Source organism: Mytilus californianus, unplaced genomic scaffold (assembly GCF_021869535.1).
Source record: "Mytilus californianus isolate M0D057914Y unplaced genomic scaffold, xbMytCali1.0.p SCAF_4, whole genome shotgun sequence".
Taxonomy (NCBI): Eukaryota; Metazoa; Mollusca; class Bivalvia; order Mytilida; family Mytilidae; genus Mytilus; species Mytilus californianus.
In genome coordinates this window covers 83,588,912-83,616,562 of record NW_026262690.1, presented here as the reverse complement: position 1 = coordinate 83,616,562, position 27,651 = coordinate 83,588,912, and the positions used below count along the sequence as shown (strand labels likewise).

At 31.6% G+C, this 27,651-nt stretch overlaps 1 protein-coding gene across 1 annotated transcript; it reads left to right on the top strand.

Annotated features, from left to right (window-relative positions):
- Window positions 1-75: 75 nt before the first annotated feature.
- Window positions 76-26,960, top strand: LOC127738733 (serine/threonine-protein phosphatase 2A 56 kDa regulatory subunit epsilon isoform-like). The gene is made up of 12 exons (XM_052250073.1): window positions 76-523; window positions 3,259-3,455; window positions 8,860-8,961; window positions 13,751-13,843; window positions 14,842-14,972; window positions 16,478-16,537; window positions 17,479-17,587; window positions 21,080-21,133; window positions 21,641-21,691; window positions 22,311-22,430; window positions 23,225-23,454; window positions 24,324-26,960. The coding sequence occupies exons 1-12, from the start codon at window positions 379-381 to the stop codon at window positions 24,409-24,411; spliced, it is 1,380 nt and encodes a 459-aa protein (XP_052106033.1). The 5' UTR covers window positions 76-378; the 3' UTR covers window positions 24,412-26,960.
- The last annotated feature ends 691 nt before the right edge of the window (window positions 26,961-27,651 follow it).

Genomic DNA, 27,651 nt, shown 5'->3' with positions numbered 1-27,651 from the left:
CAAAATCACCCTTTCAAATTTTCCCACACAGCAGGTTATTCTCGTAATGTCTCATTTTAAGTATCACATGACGAGAGTTGAGTAAACCTGCACAACTGAACTAGCAACCTATTTATTACCCGATATTTTATGTGTTTTCATTAACCTTTTGTTTATTAATGGATGGATTTTTCATTGTTTATGTTTATATTGGCATATTTAAAAATTGAAGACTTCAAGAAACTCCTAGGAAGTGTGTGATATTTATATTGTGTGTAACCACGGATTTTGGCAAGAAATGCATTCGAAAGAAGCCATGATGTTCTGACAAAATTATTCTGTATTCCATTTCCGTTTGTGTTTAGAAAACTATTTTGTATATATTGAGGCCTAAGAACCATGTCTTCAAGAGCCGTGGTAGATCGTATCGATCCTTTTACAAGTAAAGCCTCAATAAAGTCGAAAAAGCAAAAACGTTCACAGGGTTCATCTCATTACCGAACAAAAAATGCACCAGAATTGCAGGCTTTGCCGCATTTAAAAGGTAAGGAGCACGTCGAAATTATTGCATTTCAATGTCAGGACGTTTAATAAGTCACAACTGTATCAAAGAATTACTTTTAAATTCGAATTAATGATAGTAAATTAAGATATTGTAGTGTAAACAAAATTTGACCTTTTTTGGTCAAATGTGCTAAATGATATGCAGGACATCTTTAGCAGTTTGTTTGTTTCTGTTTGTATTATTACAGATGTAAACCATATAATCTTCATGCTATTGTGTCAGTGAGATATTTTATTAGACACATGCATATTTGCATGCAATTTACATCTGTCATGTTACATTGATATTGGATTATCTCCCATGTTATTCCAAAGATGAGGTGTGTCAAATCTTGTGTTGTTTATTTTGTTTCCTCAACAGAAGCAACTTTTGATAAAGAAAAGATGCTAAAAATGTGCTCCAACATAAATCCAAATTCAATCTTAATAATAATACATGTTCATCCCTAATTTGAATTTTTTAAATAGCTCCAATACATCTACATTGTTTTCTTTATGCATGTGCTTGATATATAAACATAGATGAGTCTATGTTTTCTGTGTTTATTTAATTAGTTGTTGATTTTATTTAATTTTTATAAACACCAATATTTTGAAATATGTTTATATATAGATAGCAAAGCTTCATCAAAGTTCAAGTGGTGGCACCTAAGTTTTCAAAGGACTGACACAATTTTGGTATTTTGCAATAGAAAATTAATAATAATGATGACCAGCAAATTTTCTGCAAGGACCACCATGGAAAAAAATATTTCAAGAACTATGGATTCACTAGTTACATTTGAACTAGAATATTTTATTTTCTCTTTGCATTGGAATGTTTACATTAATTCAACACTGATTTAATGTTTTTTTTCACTTTTGTAGTTCTAATAATATGATTTAGTGTGACAAATTGCATATACACATCTTGCTTGTGAGGGTATCAAAATGATTTTTTTATCTTCTTATTTGTTATAAGGGCTTTGCCACAATGTTTTATAACACTTCTGTCTCCAGTAGATTAAATGTTAATCCAGTTAGGACTAGGTCCATTGAAGATAGCAATTGCATTTAATGAACTTCAGCAACGGAATTCAGATAAATATATAATCAAACAAAGGAGTAGGTCCGGTAAGGGCCGATTTTGGCCTCAAATTTCAGATTCATCTGATGAAAGATTTTGGACACTTTTTAAACACTTAAGTGTCTACTTCAGTCGATTCAATTAGTGTATGTGAAAGATTTGAACTGATTTAGTCATTAAAGACGCTCCAATTCAAGCTTAAATATGAAAAATCTATCAAATATACCATAATATGCCACTTTTCAGATGGTTTTTGTCAAAAATGAAAGTGGTCGCATCCGTGTTCACTCTCAACTTTTATATATGTTATGTATTATCATCAAATACAACTTACATTTAAATATTAAGAATGAACACAAATGCGGCCACTTCCATTCAAGACGGAAACCGTCTAAAATTTAACTCTAATGCTAAAATTGTGAAGATTTCAGTAATTTAGCATGACTTAATGATGCCAGTACCCGATATATGTTCATTGTATTGTCAAAAACAAATCATATTTATGTAATAGAAGTATTCTACTTTCCAATAGATAGCTAAAAGTTTACATTTTAACAATTTTGTAAAACTGCTATATTTTGGGGCCAAAAAGGGGTCTTACTGGACCTACTCCTTTAGTACAACTGTTAAGTGTGGCATCACATGTTTACCTATAAATTGTCCCTGAACCTGACTGATACATTTGTACATTAGCATACAATCGGACAGATACAAACAAATGATTTGGCCGTCATACATCATATTTGTCTGTCAGGACAGTTAGACTGATGGCACAGACTAGTATTCAGTCATTCTGAAGGGTTGTGGGACACTGGAAAAAGTCCTGGTAAAGATGGGTGTTGGACCAGTAATCATGGCAGTGTTTCCTATCAAGTCAGATCAATACCGATGAAAATTGATTGAGCCAAAAAATATGTTTATGGTTTCCCCACTGACCCTTAAATTAAATATTAGGACGTACAAAACATATTTTCACCAACCTATCAGTTGTTGTAACTGCTAACTTTGATCTTTGAAATATGTGGCAGAATAGGACAAGAAAAAGAAATGAAAATCGTCTTAAATATACTTATCAGTTTCAAGTAGAGGAGGGTAATACATGTATTGCAATTGCAGAATACTAATGACTTCTTGACCAATTTGCCAAGGGTCAGAAGATCTTGGGATCACTGCATAAGAACTAAAATCAAAGAAAATAGAAAATTGGATTGAATTGCATTTCCATTTGTAGAATGTGTGATAAATAAGTTTCATATCTGGGTCAAAATCTTGTTTTGGCATCAGTTAAAATTCGTTCAAATTGATATGAGACTAAAAAGTGTGATGCATTCAACCTAGGGTGTATCATTACGATGTATTTTCAAATGAAGTCCATAAGCTTGAATATATCGGTGATTCAGCTAGAAACCTGTCATATGACATATGCCCAATTTTCTCTTTACATGTAAATGTCCAGAAGAACCTTGGAATTTTAAAAGTTTGGTTTACTTTCTAATGATTGTCTATAAGAATTTTTTATGACAATAGAAATTGAGCCGAAGCTCATGAAGTCTAGCTGAATCACCGATTTTTAAAGATAGCTTTTATTTTTATACAACTCAATTTTGTTTTAAAATGATAAATTTTATATGCCTCAATTTAATTTTTAGATACACCTCATGGAGAGCAGTCAGATTTATTTATCAAAAAACTTCAACAGTGTTGTGTTGTGTTCGATTTTATGGACCCAGTATCAGACTTAAAGAGTAAAGAGGTCAAAAGAGCATGTCTTAATGAATTAGTAGACTATATAACAGCCACGAGAGGAGTATTGACAGAGCCATGCTATCCGGAAATTGTTAGAATGGTAAATTGAGTGACATGCATCTATATCATTAAATTTTGGTCTTCTTTTTACACACTACATGTACAACTCCTCAGAAACCGCAAAAACAGCATACAGTTATTTGATGTAACATTTGCTGGTTATGAATACTTTCAGAATTATTAGTGTTTGGAATGAATTCCTTTTCACATATACACTGCCTGTCGATACATTTATTTTTGGCATTGCACAAGTCATGTCTTCTTTGACTGTCCATGACGTTAAAATACTAAAACCCTGGGATGTGTTTTAGTTGATTTTAGTCTCTGATGTTTGATTTTTAATTATTAATTGCGAGTACTCTCAAATCGTACTTTCTTGTTAATTTGACCTGTTGATACTATTTGTAATGCTTTTTTATACGCCCGTTTACGGGACGTATTATGGTATACAATGTACTGTTGTACGTCCGTCTGTCCGTCCGTCGTCAACATGTCGGACATTAACTCAAAAACGCTTTAACCAATTTGCTTAAAACTTTGGTGAATTGTTTATATCTATTGACGTGAGCTCCCTTTCGTTTTTTACAAATTTTAGATTTTACGTTTCCGAGTTATGGGGTTTTATTCATTAAAAAAAGGGGGATTTTCCAGTTTTCGGACAAAAACTCAAGAATGCTTTCACCAACTTGCAAGAAATTTTGGTTAATTGTTTATATCTATTGACATGAGCTCCCTTTGGATTTTTATAAATTTTAGATTTTACGTTTCTGAGTTATGGGGTTTTATTCATAAAAAAAAGGGGGATTTTCCAGTTTTCGGACAATAACTCAAAAATGCTTTCAGCAGTTCTCATGAAACTTTGATGAATTGTTGATATCTATTGATGTAAGCTCCCTTTAGAATTTTATAAATTTTAGATTTACATTTCCGAATTATGGGGTTTATTCATTAAAAAAGGGGGGATTTTCCAGTTTTCAGACAAAAACTCAAAAATGCTTTCAGCAATTGGTATGAAACTTTGGTGAACTGTTTATATCTATTGATGTAAGCTCCCTTTAGAATTTTATAATTTTTTTTTGTTTATAGTCCGACAACAGATTTACTAAGTATTGCGCAACAGCACAGTGTATTGCACAACAGCAAGAAATCTTTAATTGAATATAAATTCAATTCATATAACCAACTTCAAGTTCTTTGACTACATTTATTCAGAAACCTATAATAGATGTATGTCAAATATTTAATTACAATCCAAATTCAGACCTGTATCAAGCTTGAATATTGTGTCCATTTTTGCCCCAACTGTTCAGGGTTAGACCTCTGCGGGCGTAACCAGCTGCGCTCAGCGGAGCAGTTTATTGTTATTTAATGTTTACTTATTCAGGGTTATATCTAGTCTATATACCAGCTTTGATAAGTGTTTGGTATTACTATAAATTTTCACTTCTTCGAACTATGAACATCAAAATTATTTATTTTGTAAAAATATTTCCTTTCTCCTTTTAAACTGTATACCTTACAACAAAATTATTTTCATTTACCTGTGTATAATATTGTAAATGGCGGATTTTTGTTTAAGGTTATTGTTTTTCTGAAATTGTTTAACATTTCACAGCGGTATAATACTGTTACTTTAATTATTCATCCCTTATTTTATTGATTTTGTATTTACATTGTATCATAGATCAAATTTATTCGTTCAGTGTTTGTTCACTTGTGTTAATATGTCTTTTGATTGAGTTAAGCCATTTCAATTGATATTTTATAGTGTGTCTTTCTATGTTGTGATGTTACACTATTGTTTCAGATAAGGGTGAAGGTTTGGTACCATCAGGGTTTAAGCTAGGATTATGAGGGCTTTAGTCACTTATGCGCGGGATGAAAATCAACCTTATTTTGGGTAGTAGCAATGGACCTAGAATGTGTATTACTATCTATACATCTTTGTCAGACTTTGAAGGACTTAGGCATACTAGGCAGTTACTGCATGATTTGACTGATGTGGCACTTTAATACGAAGATTAGGATATAAGATCTAGAAATCTAGTTCACAATTTCACTTCAGTTAGTTTCAGGGTACATTCCTAATCAGCAAAAGTTGGGATCCATTTTTTTAAACCAGGAATCACAGCATAAATGAACTTGTAAGGACTATTTCACTGCATTATTCATACTCATTATCCTTAAAAACGTTTTAACGCGATATTTAGAATTAATTCTATAAAGTTGGAACCAAGGATTTGTAAAAATCCTTATTGGAACAATTCAAATGACTTTAATTTGTAAATTTATCATGAATAGATCACGTGTACTTTCGATTTCCAAATGAAAGGAAAACGGGAAGTGACAAGTGGATAATAAATTCAGAATGAATCCGGATTCATCTACGGATTGGTTTGTGTTTAAAAAAGGCAGGAAATTATCATTTTTTTTAAATTCAATTTGCTAAATAAGAACATTATTTGTCTCTCTCGTTTACTTTGACACTTACTTAATTATTTCGTATTTTACGTTTTAGTGTCTTTAAATTCATAAGAATACTTTCGCGCATGCGCAGTTCATCGTAAAGGAAGCACATGTTTGACTTGTGAAAACATTTCTGAATGTTATGAATAAAGTTCTATCTTTTTAATCGAAATTATCGAAAGTTTTGATTAAAAGTTATATCAAATATGACGAAAATGCGTTCATTTGACGAAACTACGACAAGCGAACTGCCAATTGTGATCGTTTGAGAAATATTGAAATTAAAATGCGAACTGTCAGAGGGAAAACTCAAATGACGAAACTACGACAAATGAACTGCAAATTGTGCTCGTTTGATAAATATTGAAATTGAAATGCCGACTGACTGATTTTACTGGGGAAAATAATTATAATGATCAATTATGGGGTTGATAAATAATTAACGGATTAGTGCATGACCCATCCGATGGCGATAATCGGATTATCTGTAATCACAACTTATAACACCTGTTGTTAACGTTAATTAGCTGAGGGTCATAAACTTGTCAGAAACAATAAGACAGGTAGAATTATAGAACTTTCATGCGAAAATATTTTTACTCTTTCCAAATTTAAGTGACGAAATTGATTGGGAATACTTTCGTCATTTTGAAAATTGTTTCGTAAATGACGAAAATGACGAGCGCTAGCAAAATCACTGGTACCATTAAAATGTTTAAACCCGCTGCAGTTGTTTGCACCTATCCTAAGTCAGGAATCTGATGTTCAGTAGTTGTCGTTTGTTGATGTGGTTCATAAGTGTTTTTCGTTTCTCGTTTTTTATATAGATTAGACCGTTGGTTTTCCCGTTTGAATGGTTTTACACTAGTAATTTTTGGGACCCTTTATAGCTTGCTGTGTGGTGTGAGCCAAGGCTCTGTGTTGAAGACCGTACTTTGACCTATAATGGTTTACTTTTATAAATTGTGACTTGGATAGAGAGTTGTCTCATTGGCACTCATACCACATCTTCTTTTATCAAATGACATACAGTAATGCGTACATTTGTAAAGGTTGTTAATTCAGAAGAGTACATGTATTTTAAACTTTTGTCTGCACTCCCCCCCTACTTAATTTAGAAATCTTCAAAATATAACTGAAAAAATTCCAAACAACAATACAACACAACACAACAACAAAAATGCATTACAATACACAACATGTTCTCAAATAATATTATATAAAAATGAAATTAGACGTCGTGACTAGAGCCTTTAGGATAACAAAATTTCTAACATAAAAAATGAGAATAGTATACATTTTTGTACAAGTACTTTTAAAAAATGATAAATTGAGAAAATGATCAGAATGATTAACATGAATGTGACAAAAAGTTCTCCTTATTTAGAGTATAGAGTATTTAACAACTGTTTAACTATCATACTTGGCAACAGTTGGATCTCACAGCAGCTGACTACTCATATTTAGGTCTGGAGGGAAGTAACAAAGTCTGTAAAAAATCTCAATTCCATGACAAACAGAACAAAATAATTGGTACATGATGAAAACTGTTCACCTATTATCTTTGTCATTTGATTTAAAGTTAACTACGATTAGACGACTATTGACATGATTTACAAAGATTCAAATATTGAAAACAGACATGAGACAAAATAGTCCATTGCAGTTGTCTGTGATTTACCTTGAGCTTGTAGTAAAATAAATTACTTTAGATCATGACCAATTTCATGTTTAATCAATAGAAGTAATGAAATGGGATTATTTAGGAATTTGTAAAATCAATGCTAATAGCAACCTGTTGTTTGCATATGAACTCAGTCAGGCATAAAGATGTTTGTCTCAATTTTTAAACAAATCTTTCATGTATAAATAGAAATAACAACAATTTACATGTACACATTTAGATGCTGAATGAATTTGATAAAAAAAAAAATACATACACATGTACATGTATTAAAAAAAATGTGCAGTTTTTTCATTTTTACATTACTTGCAGACAGTTATGAATCTATAAGTCAAGTTAAGTTTTTAGATCATATCCAAAGTTCTATTGTTTTTTGTAAGGAGTATTATCAATTATCACATTAATTGAATCAGTATGAACTGTCATTCAACATGTTCAATCAGAGTACTGTTGATAGTTGCTTAGAACATATAGAATATCAACCTTATAGAATTGCATTCATCCTCCAAGGTTCAAGATCTTGTGTAGGAAATTTTTTATCAATATAAAAATAAGGAGATGTGGTATGATTGCCAATGAGACAACTATCCACCAAAGTTCAAAAGAAGTGGATATAAGCAATTATAGGCAACCCTATGGCCTTCAACAATGAGAAAACCCATATGGTATAGTCAGCTGTAAAAGGACCTTACATGATATATATGATACATTTCAATTGAGAAAACTAACGGCCTAATTTATAACAAAACAATTTGTGAAAAACAAATATGACAGACAACCACTGAACTACAGGCTCCTGACTTTGGGACAGGCACATTCAGAATGTGGCAGGGTTAAACTAGTTTGCTGATGCAAAACCTTCCCTTTAACCTGGGACAGTGGTGTAATAGTACAACATAAGAACAAACTATAAAAATCAGTTGAAAAGGGCTTAACTCATCAGATAGATACAAAGCAGAATACCTCTAACGAAAACACAGACCAGACATGGCAGTGAATCTCTCAACAAAAAAGACATTAAGTAAAGATCTGAGTAAACTTTGAAACACTATTGCTTGCAAGTACCATTTAGAAGTTAAAGTTTATAATTAGTGCACCAGCAATTTGTATTTGCTGTAAATTTAAAAAGAATTAATTTTCAAAGATGGTTTTGTTTGTTTATGTGAAACTGCATTGACCAAAACATTAAGCATATGTTTGATACATTTGTACATGTACACATTTATTTCTAAATTTTACAAATGTATTAAGAACAGGTCAAAATCCTGAAATTTTATGATAATCTAATTTTCAGATTGCATGTAACATATTCAGAACGTTACCACCCAATGATAATCCGGATTTTGATCCAGAAGAAGATGATCCTACTTTAGAAGCCTCTTGGCCACACCTACAGGTATGACTTGTAATGTTAAAATCATCTTATAAACAATGATGAGTGCAAGTAAGAAGATACTCTGCAGCAACATTGTTAGACATCTAATGGTGACTTGTATACAACAGACAGTTCACTTATTTAGGCTTGAAAACAACATTTTCATTGGATTTACTAATTTGTCATTTTACGATGGGAAACTGATAAAATTGTTAAAAGGATAACACAAAAAATTATGGTCTCAACCCTCATTTTTATTCTCATCACTTCCGTCGTCGTCATTAACTTTTACAAAATCTTCTCCTCTAAAACTTTATCCAAATTTGGCCACAATCATCATTGGGGTATCTTGTTTTAAAAATTTGTCCAATGACCCCGCCTGCCAACCAAGATGGCCGACATGGCTAAAAATAGAACATAGGGGTAAAATGCAAGCTTTGTCTATTATTTTGAAAACCGTTATAAATAGAGAAAATTTGACATGAGCAAAACTGTTCTTTATGTTGAGCTCTACCAATTGTTCATATAAATCAAAATTGTCAAGACGACTACTTGTAGGAGTTATTGCCCTTAAATGACATATTTACCATTTTTTTCATTTTTGCCTATTATCTTGAAAACTAGAATAGATAGGGAGAAACTTCAAACTGCAAAAATGATCAGCAAAACAAGTTCTACAAATAAGTCTGCATGGTCAAAATTGTCAGTCGACTCCTTATTAGAGTTATTGTCCTTTGATGACGATGTTTACCTCTTTTTTGCTTTTTTTCCTTATACATATATGCATGTATCTGATAAATTATAATAGATAGATAGAAACTTAAATTAGAAAAAATGATCAGCAAGACAAGATCTACAATTTAAACAAGCTGGAGGAAATTGTCTGACGACTCCTTATTGGAGTTATTGCCCTTTAATGATGATTGTTACCATTTTTTTTTTTGCGTTTTGCCTTATATGATAAAAATTGTGGTAGATAAATAGACACTTTAAATCACAAAAATGATCAGCAAGGAAAGATCTACTAACAAGCCACTATAGTTATTAGACTGTCATAGGAGTGATTGCCCTTAAATGAGGATTTTTTTTTACCCTCTTTTGTGTTTTGAGCAAAAACTAAAGAAGATAGAGAGAAAATAAACAGACTAAATGATCAGCAATCCAAGATCAACAAAACAGAGTTTTTTGTCATGAATTCTATTCTCATCTACAATGTTGGAAAGTGTCCTTTGTTGAATATGCACATAGACCAAGGTGAGCGACACAGGCTCTTTAGAGTCTCTAGTTTTTATACGACAGCAAAAAAATTTTGGGGTCGTATAATGCTATCATGTCGTCGTCGTCCGAAGACATTTGGTTTCCAGTTTCCAGACAATAACTTTAGTTTAAGTGTATGGATCTCTATGAAATTTAATCAAAAGGTTCAATACCACAAAAGGAAGGTTGGGATTGTTTTTGGGGGTGATGGTCACAACCGTTTAGGAATTAGGGGCCCAAAAGGGGCCAAAAACAAACATTTTTCTAGTTTCAGGACAATATCTTGTGTATAAGTATTGTGATTGCTCTGAAATTGTACAACAAGGTACAATACCACAAGTAAAAGGTTGGGATTCATTTTGGGGGTAGTTGCTCAAACCGTCCAGGAATTAGGGCCAAAAAGGGTCTAAAACAAGCATTTTTATGCCCCCATCATAGTGGAGGGGGCATTAAGTTTTACCCTTGTCCGTCTGTACGTACGTACGTCCGTACTTCCCGAAATTGGTTTCCGTTCTCTGACTTGAGTTTTCCTCAACCAAATGTTATGAAACTCATACACAATGCTTATTACCACAAAACACAGATCAAGTTTGAATTTTGGTGGCGTCACTTTAACCGATCTAGAGTTATGCCCCTTTATAAAAGGAAATATTGCAAAAATTTTAGTTTCCGTTCTCTAACTTAAGTTTGCCTCAACCAAATGTTATGAAACTTATACACAATGCTTATTACCACAAAACACAGATCAAGTTTGAATTTTGGTGGTGTCACTTTAACCGATCTAGAGTTATGCCCCTTTATAAAAGGAAAAATTGCAAAATTTTTATTTTCTTCTAAATATCAAGTTTATATAATATATTTTTAAAATTGGAGTTATCTTCCTTTGACCATGATTATAGTTGAATCAACTACAATCAATGCTTTATACAATGCAATGTTTAATTTTGACTTCCACTGATAAAACACAGATCAAGTTGAATTTGGGTAGTGTCACTTTAATCATTATTGAGTTATGCCCCTTTATAAATAGAAAGATTGCAAAATTTTTTAGTTTCCATTCTGTAACTGAAGTTTTCCCCAGCCAAACATTATGAAACCTATACACAATATTCATTACCACAAAACTCAGTAAGGATCAAGTACAATTTTTTTGTTTCAGTTCTCTAACTTGAGTTTGCCTCAACCAAATGTTATGAAACTTATACACAATGCTTATTACTACATAATACAGATTAAGTACGAAATTAGGTGGCAACACTTTTACCATTCTAGAGTTATGTCCCTTTATAAACATAAAAATTGCTGAATTTTTTAGTTTGTCTCAACCAAATGTTGTAAAACTTATACACAACCGTTCTAGAGTTATGCGTGTTTACAAATAGAAAAATTGCTGAATTTTTAGTTTCTGTTCTCTACTTAAGTTAGCCTCAACCAAATGTTATGAGACTTACACAAAATGCTTATTACCACAAAACTCAGATCAAGTTCAAATTTGGGTAGCGTCACTTTTACCGTTCTTCAGTTATTTTATTTTAATTTTCAGGCAATAACTTGTGTTTAAGTGTATCGATTTTTAGCTCACCGGGGCCCAATGGGCCCCATGTGAGCTTATGCCATCACTTGGCGTCCGTCGTCATCCGTTGTCTGTTGTCGTCTGTCGTCGTAAACTATTTAAAAAATCTTCTCCTCTGAAACTACTGGGCCAAATACCTTCAAACTTTAACTGAATGTTCCTTAGGGTATCTAGTTTATAAATTGTATCAGAAGTTTTGATCCATCGACAAACATGGCCGCCATGGCTAAAAATAGAACATAAGGGTCAAATGCAATTGGCTTATATCTCAAAAACTAAAGCTTTTAGAACAAATCTGGCATGGGGTAAAATTGTTCAATTGGTCAAGATCTATCAGCTCTGAAATTATCAGACGAATCGAACAACCCATTGTTGGGTTGCTGCCACGGAATTGGTAGTTTTAACAAAATTTTGCAGTTTTTTGTTATTATTTTGAATATTATTATAGATAAATATAAACTGTAAGCAGCAATAATGTTCAGCAAAGTAAGATCTACAAAAAAGTTAATATGACCATAATTGTCAATTGACCCCTTAAGGAGTTATTGCCCTTTAAAGACAATTTTACACAATTTGTTCATCAAGTTTGCTAACATTTAAAAATCTTCTCCTCTGAAATACAGGTGAGCGATTCAGGCTCTTGAGAGCCTCTTGTTCTTAAATTGTACCACATTTTACAAATTGAAAATTTCTTCAAATGTTTTTTTTTTAAAGGGGGGGGGGGGGGCATTTTTCCCTCAAAATTTAAGAAATTGTCAATTTTCCAAAGAAAAATTGGGGGTCACAATTTATTTTGCTAATTCTTTGTATATAGTCTGAGTATTGCGCAACAGCACAGTGTATTGCACAAAAGCAAGAAATCTTCAATTGAATATAAATTCAAATCATAAAACCAATTTCAAGTTCTTTGACTACATTTATTCTGTGTCAGAAATCTATAATGTGTCAAATATTCAATTACAATCCAAATTCAGACCTGTATCAAGCTTGAATATTGTGTCCATTTTTGCCCTAACTGTTCAGGGTTGGACCTCTGTGGTCGTATCCAGCTGTGCTAGGCGAAGCAGTTTATTATTGTGAAGAGTTGACTAATTTGTAGTGAGACATGATTTTATGGTTTTCATCTGTTAAATCAGAAAAGTATAGATGAAGGCCGGACAGACTTGAAAAGCCTGTTCAACAATGATTGAAACATGCAACATTTTCGCATTAAAATTTTGTTATTTTATTATGCACAGATCTTTTATATCATATGATTATATCTTCAATTTTAAACTAATGTACCTGTATATATATGTGAAATACTTTCCTGTACATATAAGAAGAACTTTACAAAGACATCTGACGCTTGAAAATTCGGAGCTCAAAAAGATTCTCATTGACATTGTTAAATTTATTTTCTTTCAATTCAACCAACTGAAAAACCGATACTTGAACTTTTTTCAGTGTCAACTAAGTTAGAAATAAACAGAAGAAAGAATGACGTTAATTCTAATATCTGTTAACAGGACAACAAAAGTGTTTCATATACGATTTCCTCATATGTTTGAATGAGAATTTGATTTAGGAAATGCAGTGAAAATTATCCTGGTAATACAATTTTGAGATTTTTTTTATACAAAAATTCATTCATTTGGGAAAGTTTATATTGTAGGGAAGTTTACATGATTTTCATTTAATTCTGATTGGGAATGGGTCCTTTCACCACACCTTGACATTTGCTAGAAAAGCTATGATTCATTACTATTCAAAGAAACTAACATGTTCAAATGATCTAGAGACTAAAGTGACGTTGACCAGGACAAGATTTCATTTGCAGATCTATTTAACCTTCTATATGTAGTCTTGTTTTTAAATAGTACACTGGCAGCAGCAGTTGCAAGTGAGACACAGGGTTCTGGAATATTTTTAAGATAGAAACTGCCTTTCCAGATCAACTGTGCTTTGATTTTTACATGTTTTCATTATTTTTCATTGCAGATTGTTTATGAATTTTTCCTGCGGTTTTTAGAATCTCCTGATTTCCAACCGAGTCTTGCTAAGAAATATATTGATCAAAAATTTGTTTTACAGGTAAGTTTGACATGAATCGTACTTAATGTTCTCTCTTGGCTATACTATTTTTATTCATTGATACAAAATTCCAAATAAACATGTTTCACAGCTTAGGATTAACTAACTAATCCTACATTTGTACTTTTAGATGTGAAATCTTTTATGATTTATACATGAATATCAAAACCTTCAAAATGAAACGTTATTCAATAATCACAGTAAATCCACTGTTTTCTATTGGCAATCATTATTAGGGGTTTCTTATTCAGAGTAAGTTACAGCTGCATGATACAGTAATCACTGTCTTGTTGGAATGACTTTTGTCAGCAACTCCATGATTCCGTTATGTTTTGGATTATTCCATATTTTCCTTTCAGCAGCTCATATTTGAACATTACAAAACTGTTGATAAATATTATTTACTTTCCAGTATATGGAGCTTGGCACTTTTATATCGTAGTTTAATATCTGAGTCATTCAAATGGATACTTGGTACTTTAAAAAATGGACAAGATAAGGAAATGTCATCATAGAAAAAGCTTTGTGACATTATCTATATGATATCTGGCTGTTCATAGCAAAACATAGGTTTTGCCATTCCTATACAATTAGAAGGGCAGAGCTCTGCTCACAGAATTTTTCTAGTTAAGAGTAATAAAAAAGAATCATTTATATATCATATATATGCCAGATATTCCATGCCAGCTTACTTATAAACCAAGAAAAGAAAGAAAACTTAAATATTGAGACTTAATTGCAGGGAAACAGTACTCTATTAAAAGGGATTGACAAATACATGTAGTCAGTTGTATTTTGAGAATAAATTTAGAAAATGTCCTATAAACATTGATAAATGCTGCTTTTTTTATGCATTCACATTTGGTTAGTGATGGGTTATATTGAAATCAACATCCTACAACTACAATTATATATTACATCATACATGAGACATAATCAGTTAAAATGTGACAGTCTTTTTGATATCTGATAAATTAATATGTTAATTTTAATTTCAGTTGTTGGAGCTATTTGATAGTGAAGATCCTAGAGAAAGAGATTTCCTCAAAACTGTATTGCATAGAATTTACGGGAAATTTCTTGGACTAAGAGCTTTTATAAGAAAACAAATTAATAACATATTTCTCAGGTAATTTTGACCTTTTATAGATATTGTCACGTTTTTAATGTCAAACTTATTTTTTTCTGTTGTGTACTTCAAAATAAACACAATCTGAAATGTATGCAGTATATATAGAAAAGGACACCAGTGGGTAAAATTGTGGGAAAGGTCAAAGGTAGAAACGGCACCTGCTTAATGTTGTGGTCAAAACGTACGAACAACTGGCTATTAGCACAATCAAAGAAGGGAACTCACCAAATTGATGGTCATGGCATTTTGCCTGTTTGAAGATATAAAAAAGCTGGTATAAAAATAAATAAATGGAAATAGAAATAAAATCCCAAATGTTAAGTTGGTTTATACTTGAGGTGAAATAGTTGCTATGTTTCCTGTTTAGATGTGTTAATGAAAAAGTTTTTAAGATTAAATGTTGATATTTGAAATAAAATTCATATTAAACACAATATCTCAACCATCATAATCTATGCAAATTTGGTTACGTAAGTGATATATATATATACTAAAGTGCCTAGAAAATCAACCTAGCAGTGTAACAGTAGATCTAATTCTATACTTCCTCCCCCGAGCAGGGCTGGAACCTGTACTTTTCACTTCTCACTTCTACGACATATATATATATATATTTTGTGTATAAATACTTTATAAAATCAGGAATAATTGTGATTATTTATTAATGAAATCATGGTTATTTTAATCACTTCTTAATATATTTAAATTGTTGCTAGTACATTTTAATATTATATTGTGTCATATAAGAATGGCATTTATTGATTTCACATTATTTTTGGAAGATGATGTGCAATAATGCATTTAAGCATTCACAGTATTAAAGGACATTTTCTCCTATTTCATGTGTTGGAATATTGCACACTCCATCAAATTCATTAAATTGTTATGCTGTTAAATAAAAATTTACCCATGTGAAAAATACTGCAAGACAAACTGTAGTACATGTAGCTTTAGAAGAAACAAATTCTATGATTTTGTGAATTTCAAAACGACAAATTCCATGAAAATTGCAGCTATTCATATGGGGACATGTTCAAAATCACTTTACAATGTAAGCTTATTAGTGTATTTGACTTGTTTTAAGGGTACCCCTTATATGGACTCCCACCCCTTCCATGGTGTAAACGTGAAAAAAATTAAAATTTAGAAGTTACCAGGTTCTACCCCTGACACGTTAAGTCTAGAAAAATTTGTTTAGGCATGGTAAATTAAAGATATTTTGGTTTAAGCTTGAATAATCATTTATAGTTGCCAATGATTCCGTGCAAGTCTAGTTGTCAGTAAAACATTTAATTTTTTTTACTAAAATTGCTAAAAACAACACAGTTATTAGATGATAACTAAAGCTTTCTTTGGAACCTCCTCAGTTAGGTTGTCTTTGTCCCTCCACAAAATTTTTTGTACAACAATGCAGGTGTTAATAATTAGCGCTAAAGTAGACAAGACATATTTTCATTGTCTTTAGACATTAGGTTTTTTACTTAAAGTTTGTTTTTTTCCAGGTTTATATATGAAACAGAGCAATTTAATGGAGTTGGAGAGTTACTAGAAATATTAGGCAGGTCAGTAAAGGCTAGAATTAGTATTTATTTTGAAGACGGGAAGTCTTAATTTTTCCGAGATAGTCAATTACAAATAGTTTTCTACAAATACTGAATTCTGATAAACAATTTTCAATACCCATTGGATTGTTTACATTCTGAGGAGGTATATGGCAGTTTTTGTTAGGAAATGACTATTGATAACCTCTACAACCCTGTAATACAGTTAAGGAGCGTTGACATAAACACAGGACTTTCAATAAGTTTCAAAATAGCAGTGTAATATCATACACTTATTGACTGGTTATTGAACAGCAAGTTTGCTGTCTCTGAGATACCTCATAACTATGTCATTAATGTTTTAAAAGTGTTATTATAGGAAACACGACTAAGTCTAAAGGATTCAACATACACCACCTGGAAAAGATTACAATAGTCACATATTTACATGCACATGATTTACTGTAATAAAAACCACGGATCCGTGTTTTAAAATTTCCATGTATTTATTTTGAGGCAACTAAAAAAACACAACTAAGAAAACTAATGACAGAGCAACAGGAAATTAATTTATACATTTAAAAACAAACTAAGATGATGGTGACAACAAACATACAGTTTAAAATCAGATAACATTACTTGTTGATTTATATATTGTTTCTTGATTAACTTCCAATGGCCTATTGCTTGCTGACTGATATCTCTTGTGTTAGCAGAAATTCAATTGAATCTTGTTTAGAGAATATAAAAAGAAAACACTGCTGCAAGTGAAGTCAAAAATGTTCACTGCAGATTATTCTGTATTTTCGACTTTACAAATCTATAATGGAATTGGTTTTGTCATGAAATGCTGAGCACAAGCAGTTTTTAGTGAAAGTCCTCATAATATAACATTAAGCTAAAACTTAAGATATGTAATAGGCTTAGGTAGGTCTCATCATATTTATATCCTATATTTTCAGCATTATAAATGGGTTTGCTCTGCCACTGAAGACTGAACACAAGCAGTTTCTACTGAAAGTTTTAATACCATTACATAAGATTAAGACTCTAAACATGTATCATGCTCAGGTATGTGTCATAGATAAGTTTTGTCTTTGTTTGAAACAAATACTGTAAATTCAGAAATTATTGCGATTTTTATACGACCGCAAAAAAATTTTTGTGGTCGTATATTGGTATGACGTTGGCGTCGTCGTCGTCCGGCGTCGTCGTCGTCCGGCGTCGTCCAGCGTCGTCCGAAGACACATTGGTTTTCGCACTCTAACTTTAGTTTAAGTTAATGGATCTTTATGAAATTTTACCACAAGGTTCAATACCACAAAAGGAAGGTTGGGATTGATTTTGGGGGTTATGGTAATAACAGTAAAGGAATTAGGGGCCAAAAATAAGCATTTTTGTAACTTCCAGACATAACTTGTGTGTTAGTGTATGGATCTCTCTGACATTGTACCACAAGGTTCCATATCACTAAAGGAATGCTGGGATTGATTTTGGGGGTAATTGCCTCCAAATTTTAGGAATTAGGGGCCAAAAAAGGGGCAAAAAACAAGCATTTTTCTAGTTTCATGACAATAACTTGTGTGTAAGTGTATGGATCTTTCTGAAATTGTACTACAAGGTTCCATATCACAAAGGGAAAGCTGGGTTTGAGTTTGGGGGTAATTGCCCTAAACGTTTAGGAATTTGGGGCCAAAAAGGGGCCAAAAAACACATTTTTTTCTAGTTTCCAGACAATAACTTGTGTTCAAGTGTATGGATCTCTCTGAAATTGTACTGCAAGGTACCATACCACAAAGGGAAGGCTGGGATTGAGTTTGGGGGTGATGAATCATAATGGGGGTTCAAAAAATTTTGGGGGGGGATTTATTTTTTTTTCCTTTTTTTTATTTTTTTCCTTTTTTGTTTCTTTTAAAATATTCCATTTTAAGTTGGTTATTTCTGATTTATATTAAAATCAAATAAAAATGATATGGTAGGAGATACACACCAAACAGGATGTGTAAATTATTATATAATAAGTATTGTGCAATAGCAAGAAATTTTCAATTGCACAGTATTGCACAATAGCAAGAAATCTTCAATTGCACAGTATTGCGCAATAGCAAGAAATCTTCAATTGCACAGTATTGCGCAATAGCAAGAAATATCCAATAGCACAATATTGCGCAATAGCAAGAAATTGTCAATTGTACAGTATTGCGCAATAGCAAGAAATATTTAATAGCACAGGATTGTGCAAAAGAAGATACTTCCTATAAATTGCTTATTTCTTGACCAATTTCAATGGGGTTTTATTCTTGATTTCATGGGGTTCTTTAATATGCTGAATCTAACCGTGTATTTAGTTTTTGGATTTTGGGCCCCGTTTTTAAATTGGTCCACATTGAGGTCCAAAGGGTCCAAAATTAAACTTTGTTTGATTTCATCAAAAATTGAATTATTTGGGTTCTTTGATATGCCGAATCTAACTGTGTATTTAGATTCTTAAATTTTGGTTCCGTTTTCAAATTGGTCTACATTAAGGTCCAAAGGGTCCAAAATTAAACTTAGTTTGATTTTAACAAAAATTGAATTCTTAGGGTTCTTTGATATGCTGAATCTAAACATGTATTTAGATTTTTGATTATGGGCCCATTTTTCAAGTTGGTCCAAATCGGGGTCCAAAATTAAACTTTGTTTGATTTCAACAAAAATTGAATATATGGGGTTCTTTGATATGCTGAATCTAACCATGTATTTAGATTTTTGATTTTTGGGCCCCGTTATCAACTTTGTCCACATTGAGGTCAAAAGGGTCCAAAATTAAACTTTGTTTGATTTCATCAAAAATTGAATTCTTGGGGTTCTTTGATATGCCGAATCTAACCGTGTATTTAGATTCTTAATTTTTGGTTCCGTTTTCAAATTGGTCTACATTAAGGTCCAAAGGGTCCAAAATTAAACTTAGTTTGATTTTAACAAAAATTGAATTCTTAGGGTTCTTTGATATGCTGAATCTAAACATGTATTTAGATTTTTGATTATGGGCCCAGTTTTCAAGTTGGTCCAAATCGGGGTCCAAAATTAAACTTTGTTTGATTTCAACAAAAATTGAATATATGGGGTTCTTTGATATGCTGAATCTAACCATGTATTTAGATTTTTGATTTTTGGGCCCCGTTATCAACTTTGTCCACATTGAGGTCAAAAGGGTCCAAAATTAAACTTTGTTTGATTTCATCAAAAATTGAATTCTTGGGGTTCTTTGATATGCTGAATCTAACCATGTATTTAGATTTTGGATATTGGACCATAATAGGTGAATGTCCAATTTAAAATTTTTAAGTTCTTAGACCACATTCAATCTGTGTTAGAAACCTATGCTGTGTCAAATATTTAATCACAATCCAAATCCAAAGCTGTATCAAGCTTGAATGTTGTGTCCATACTTCCCCCAACTGTTCAGGGTTCGACCTCTGCGGTCGTATCAAGCTGCGCCCTGCGGAGCATTTTATTTAAGAATGGACAAAAATGCAAAAATATTGCGATTTCAGGAAAATCTCCATACAGATGTATGTTTCAGATATCAAAATGCAAGTTCTTATTATTGCGATACTCACACAGTCGCATTATTCGCATTAATAAAAATCTCGCACTAATTTCTGAATTTACAGTATTGGACAATATACATGAGACTGTTTATAAGTTGCAAAGACATCTGATGCAACAGAAAACAAAGCTGCTATAATTTATATAAAGAATGTGGATGAAAGGGTATGAGAAAGGCTGAATTTATAGAACACTTACACTTCTTATTTTAAGTGGTGAAATTATAATAGTATTTATTCCTGACCTGCAAAAAAATTGTGTGCACTAGGTGATAATTACATAAGAATCACAGATATACATGTACATGTATCTAGAAAAAATTATAATCATAATTGGTGATAATATTATATGATAGCTTTGTTAATGATGCATATATATGTACATGTATTGTAGAAATTTTCTTATGCAGTTTATATAAATGTTAGTATGAGACAGTTTGATTTAACTTTAAAAAAAAAAATGGCAAGTGTGGTTTGTGGTCAAGTATAATGTTTTGTCAAATCATATTTACAAATTTCTTTGAATTTATATCCAGCCATATAAAGTATTTGACATTCACCAGGTATTCTTCTTTGTATGAAAACTTCCTCGGTGGTCTCGTAGCGTGTTCGCCTGGAGTGCAGGAGGTCGTCGGTTCGAACCCAGGATGGGTCAAACCAGACTAAAATTGTAATTTGCTGCTGCTCTGCTAAGCACACATCACTAAGGAGTAAAAGCAAAAACTGGTCGTCTCCGAGTCAAAATAATGTTTCTGTGTAAGGTGACATGTCTTCCTGCGGATTTTTATCTTGTGAACTAGCAGGTTAAAAATTTGGCTCAGCTTGTCGGTCTTGTTCAGAGCAGGGTTAATATTCATATTATATTAACATGTTCTCGTCCTGAATATGCATACTAATTTGCCGCTGGACGTCAAGCAACCATCCATCATCATCATCCTTGTATGAATATCTTAATTTTCTTTTATAATTTCAGCTTGCTTATTGTGTTGTACAGTTTCTAGAAAAAGATGCTACTTTAACTGAGGAGGTTTGTCTTTTATTATAAACTAATTTATGATAATACATTGCAACAATTCCTGATTGGATAATTTAGTAATTTTGTTATAGTTTTGTTATCGAGCAGTTGCAGTGTCTGGTTCAGTATTGCAATATGGCGAAGGAAAGCCCTTGCAGAGATACCAGACCAAGATAATAGATTCTTGAAATTTTTCTTCCAAATACAATTGAAAAAATGCATTTTTAAATTGTCAGCAAGAAAAGTATGCCAAAAATTTGTATAACTTTCTGTTGAACTATGTTTAACATTTAAGGTTCAAACTGTACTTGATAATAAGCAATAATGGTCTGAAGGTCTATGAACAGTTTGTTTATTGGTAATGTACTTATTTTCATAGATTATTATTTAGGCAATGCCTATTTCATAGTAGGTGTATAAATATCTTGAAATAAAGCTAAGACTTTATGTACTTATTTATTTATTTAGGGAGGAAGCCGTTTACATTCTTCATATACATGAATCTGACTTTTTTTTAAGGTTATCAAAGGATTGTTGAAGTTCTGGCCAAAAACTTGTAGTCAGAAAGAGGTATGTTTAATTAGATAGTTAAAGCTTTTTAAAAATCTCCTGATGAGAAATATTCTGAAATTTAGCACCCAGTTACCATTTACCTGTTCAAAACTCTGTGAACCTATACAGACTAACTTGTATGTTCATATTTTATATCTTACTTGGTATGAATGATAACTATGATGTCTGTTGTAAATTATATGTGTTAATGAGGTGATTTTCTGATCGGCTGTGCCCTTGTTATAAATTTCTATTATACAAACCTGTCACCCCAAAAAAATACAAAGAAATAAAATTGAGAATGGAATGGGGAATATGTCAAAAAGAAAATAACCTGACCAAAGAGCAGAAAACAGCCGAAGGCCACCAATGGGTCTTCAACACAGCAAAAAAATCCCGCACCCAGAGTCGGGCTTCAGCTGGCCCCTAAACAAAAATGTGGATTAGTTCAATGAAAATGGACGTCATACTAAACTCCAAAACATATAAATGAACTAAAATTTTTAAAAAATAGAAAGACTGTGTTTTGATTTATAAAAAAAATATGGAAAAAATTATCCAGTGTTACGATTAAAGTTATCCTGTTGTTACATATATATGCTGTTATCTGACAATAAAATTATATAATATATTACAGGTGATGTTCCTAAGTGAAATAGAAGAAATTTTAGATGTCATTGAGCCTACCCAGTTTCAAAAGGTTATGGAGCAACTGTTCAGACAGATAGCTAGATGTGTATCAAGTCCACACTTTCAGGTAAATTGTTTCTCATTTTTAGTAATTCAGTTTAAGATTAAGATTGTTGTCAATTTGAAAATATGTTTGAATAGTTTGTACGTTCGCACCTTTTAAATCAGCTTTTTGAATAGGTGACAGCTTTTGTTATTTAGAATAGTCAGACTATTATTCTATTCCAGGAATATTAAATTTGCTTGATATTAATATATAAAATCAGCTGTCCATTACTGAGAAGTATACATGCTTACTTTATAGTAAGGAAGGTCACAGTGTCTTTTATACTTCCAATCATTATCTGTAGAGCTTCTAGGAACCCAATGTTAAAGAATTACAAAACTGATTGCCAAACAATTTCTAAATCTGCTGGTTAATAAAAAAAAATTAATGTCAACATCAACATTAACTAGGGGGAGGGGGGGGGGGCTCAAACATAACATAAAAAAAGAACTTTTTACATCTTCTTTTGATCAGTCTTATTGATAATTAAATACTCTGAAGATTAAAATACTACCCAGATTCCCTGCCTTAATTATTGTAAACATGGTAGACGCTAAATGAGATAATAGCCTAAATTTGGGAGGATTGTGGTCTCACAAACATGGCAGAGCTTGGATACATCTTCCTGTAATGACTTAACAATATTGTGTACTCTTTGATTTCACATTCAGCAATGTTCAGGTTATTTTAAGAACTGAAAATTAAGTCTGTGAATTTGATATTTATGATATAATTGAATTGAATACTAGTTCAATCCCCATTTACATAAAACAATGATTTCAATTTAATAAACGTGGTACAATTTTCTGTTTTAGGTCGCAGAGAGAGCATTGTATTACTGGAATAATGATTACATCATGACCCTGATAGAAGAAAACTCCAATGTAGTGCTTCCAATTATGTTCCCGGCATTATACAAAATTTCCAAAGAGCATTGGAACCAAACCATTGTAGCACTTGTCTATAATGTCCTCAAAACCTTTATGGAAATGAATAGTAAATTATTTGATGAGTTAACATCGAATTACAAATCTGAACGACAGAAGTAAGTTTATTAATATGTTAGAAATAAAAAATCGAAAACCCTATTAAAGTTCAGAAAGGTAGTTATCAAGTTATTGTGTGTAAAACTTATCAGGAAAAGTCAAGAAAGCTAGATTTATATAAAGTAATTAAGCACAACTTTTAAATTTCACAAATTATCTTAAATAATTCTTAGTTGACATTGTTCTTTTTCTTTAATAAATTGATGAAATTATAGTTTACTGTACTTGTTTTGAAGCTAGAGGCGTGAACAAGAGCACATTTTGTACAGATTTTGCAGGAAAAGCATTATGACATAATTATAAATTTTTTTATTATTTTAACCGAAAGCTTATTTAACATTCTTCTGAATAATAGGAAGAAAAAAACAGGGTCACTACTAGTTTTTATGCTACATAAAAACATTAGATTCTTAACATTACATTCTTTTATTTAACTAAATTTTCTAAGTTAGCTGCCCTTGCCAGGCAAAGTTTAAATGATTTGTGATCATAAGCCTGATATCTCAGGAGTCATTAAACAGTAAATGGGGATTATCATACAATACAAAGTGGCAGATTCATTACCTGAAAAACATGGCAAAGAGAACTTAGTGATTGATAAATAAAAACATGCAATGTAGGACAAAAGGGGTGTTAAAAAAGTCTGATCTTAGCAAATCTTCAAATCAGTCATGACCAGCAAATATGAACGTTTCTAGACCCTTGGGCGAGCTATTTCTCGTTGTCATCATTTTTATCAGTTTAACAATGTTATTCTTTTATACAAGTAGTTTCTTTTACCAGTTTTGCTTGATTTGCTACATAAATGGCTAATTATTTTGACAATACAGTATGATTTTGCTAATTTCAAACAACTATATCTTTCCAGAGAAAAGAAGAAAGAAAAAGATAGAGAGGAACTATGGAAGAAATTAGAGAAAATAGAAGTAAATAGTAAAGGAAAGAAGAAGTCTTAAAACCACATCAATTTAGGAGCTGTGTTATGAATTTTGGCAATCCAGACATCTGTGATGCAACCATTTTGCTAAATATATCATTGACTTGTTGAGAGAGTGAAGAATGAACGTCAGACTTTCCTTGGCTACATTATACCAGCCAACAGCCAGTAGTGACAGGGCTAACCCTTTATAAACAAAAATATGTAATAAGTCCAGATGATTCTAGTGATGACCAGATTACATCAGAATATCTTTCCTCTCTGTATCCAAATAAAAACTAAAGTGTATTACAGATTTGAAAGGAATTACAAAAACTTCTTTAGATATGACAATATTTATGATGCACTCTTCTGTTTTATCTTATCTTGTATATTTGTTGTATCAAATTGGGATGGTTTTGTTGAAAATTAAGTGAAATGTTTGCCGTTAACTTATTTTCCCCCTGCATTAATGATATTGGACTTATCACTTATACTTTATAGGACAATATTTGTAATCTTGTAGTTAATCATTTCATATTGGTCCATTTAAATATAACGGTGTATTAGGTAATAGTGATGTTAAAGCCATAAAGAATATTGCTAGATGTTTGTTTATTTGAGTGGGAAAGCAAATTAAAACTTTTTTGTTTCTGGTGAAGAAATGCTCAATTTTGACTGAAAATTAATAAATATTTAATTTAAGTGGCAGAAATATGAAAAAAAAATCTGTTGACAGATGCTGGAAATGTTAGGGGGGGAGGTGATTATCTAGCAATATTTTATTATAGTCATAATTTTTTTACTAAATAGCACCATAACATTACATGGTGCTAATTGTTCATGTGTAGATATAAATAATAAATCTGGTGGCAATTCAGTGTTAAATATTCCCTTCCAAGTAGAATGAAATTAGAACAAAAACTTAGGGCTCTGCTGGTCAGGGTCTCATAATCAGGATCCTTTTTATTTCTCCTCATATATCAGCAATAGAGTGCTTATTTATTTTTAGTTTCTTAATAGTGCTTTAAGATACAGAGACATGTCTTTGTATATACAAAACTATGAACAATAATATAAATATTTAGGATAGATGTTTATATATATAGTCATGTAATGTTCTGGCTGCGGTAAGGAATCACTTCTTCAATTCTGTTAATGTATTTGATCATTTGTAAACACAGGACATAAAAACTTAATAAGTCTCTTAAACATATGTGAAAAAGTTGATATATACAAGGTATTAAATGTGTGATATTGCTTTATTACAATGAATTGTGGGTAACTTCCATGCTTTTGAAAACAATCATCTAAAACGATATACCTCCAATATATCATAAGATATTTCTTTTGTCGGTAGGTTTATAAAGTGCAATACTCCTGTGTTATATCCCATTGTTCTTGTGTGTTAGTTTCTCTGGAGGAGTTGCTGTTCTTAGTGTTAACTTTCATAGTCCTAATCTTTAAAGAAAAAGATCCTTTTTCAGCGTTTCTAGGGAAAACTTGAATTATAAATATGAAAATTGTCTTCGCTATTTTTATTGTAACTTTCTGATATACTGCCAAACTTGTATAGCTGGAAAAATTGTTTTAACAAGAAGTTATGCTTGTGATTGTAAATATGGTTTGTTTTACTTGTTGTGAAGGGTTTATATATTTGTTCTTCAATGATTAAATGTTATTCATTATGAAATAGTCATTATCTTTGTATAATTTCTTTAATTCATTTTCCCTGGGCTTGCAACTTTTATTGATTTTTTTAATGATTTTATTTCTGACAAACAGGGTAAGCAAGATGTCTTAAGTTCATATATAAAAAAGGTAGAAAGCCAGTTTCTCTTTAATGGAGAAAAGGAGGAATTTTTTGTTATTTTTTAGTTTTGATAAAAAAAAAAGTTACCCATAATTCATGTGTAGTTATGACGTGTGGCGCCAAGCAAAATGGAGTGTAACGGATGTGGATGCTTTATTTAGGCGTTGTCTCTGTACATGCTTTGTTATTTATTGTGATAAGGGAAAGCCCCCTTGTTCTGTAGATACCTGATTGTATGATAGACGTGGCCTGTTATATAAAGTGTATGTTTTATGCAATAAAATTATTCATGTACATATAGAATGTGAATATTTTACATAGTGTACATAAACACATGACCTCGTCGTGTATAATATCTGTAGGAGACGTGGAGGATCAACGAGAAATTCATTATTCTACAGGTCTTCTACAGTATATAGTAATTAGAATATAAGTAGACAGATATTGAAAATGATATTTAGATGCTCTTTGTCTCATAATTTTCTGTAACAATTGTTTAAGTGTTTGATGTTTCAGATAACATTCTAGTGTTTTTTTTTGGAGAATCATTTAAACAAAAAAAACAGTTTGAAAAATACTAAAAATATGTCTTTCATTATAGTAAAATTCACAAGAGATCATTTTCAGCATCTAGAAATTCTACAATGTTCATCAAAATGGCATTCCCAATTAAGAGATGGATAGACTTTTGGCTTTTTTATTAGAATAGTTAGCATGTGCTGTAAAATCCCTATCAGATGTCCATTATTTTGTAACAATTAAAAAAATTGCTGCCATTTTATCGTTTATTTTATTCCAAATTATATTCAATCAAAATAACATCATTACTTTCCAATAACTTTCAGAGAACCTGAGACTTGTAAACTAGAGGAATTTAATGTGCAAGACCAGAACAAGTTTTTGGATCCTGATACTTTTGTCAAGCTGCAACGAAGCATAGCCATCCTAGATTCTGCTCTAGATATAACCATCTTTGTCAAAATTTAGCTTTAGTCTGCTTATAAAGTAAAAGAGTTTTAGTGAACATTAGAATAGAGGTCTGTGTTGTAAGTTGATCAGAAACTTACACATACTCTTCTTCAGGAATTGCAGTTGTCCACTTTTCATGTTTAATAAATTTTTCATATCCACATGTCCACTTCCAATATTTGGTTTTAATTAATTTGACCATATCCATAGCTATTTTCAGTATGCAGTTACCACAGCTTATATTTGAACAATTAGCTGTGGTTGGAAACTCATGTTTTGTTACCATGGAAGTTGACAACTTATTTAAATAATACACTTGATTCTGTTCCCAGGTATAAATTTTAAAAAGGATTACCGATTACTGAAACTTGCAGATACATTACATTATGACAACAAAATGAGAGTTTGAGTTTTGCAGTTCCTTGTATTGTGAGTGACAATTTTTTGCTCAGAAGTTTTGCAGAGGTTAAAATTTCTGGTGTCATGCTATAATACATG

Coding starts and splice junctions, on each gene's coding strand:
- LOC127738733 (XM_052250073.1), top strand. CDS start 379: ATGTCTTCAAGAGCCGTGGTAGATCGTATCGATCCTTTTACAAGTAAA. Junction 524..3,258: donor GGCTTTGCCGCATTTAAAAG/GTAAGGAGCACG, acceptor TTTAATTTTTAG/ATACACCTCATGGAGAGCAG. Junction 17,588..21,079: donor TAAACATGTATCATGCTCAG/GTATGTGTCATA, acceptor TTATAATTTCAG/CTTGCTTATTGTGTTGTACA.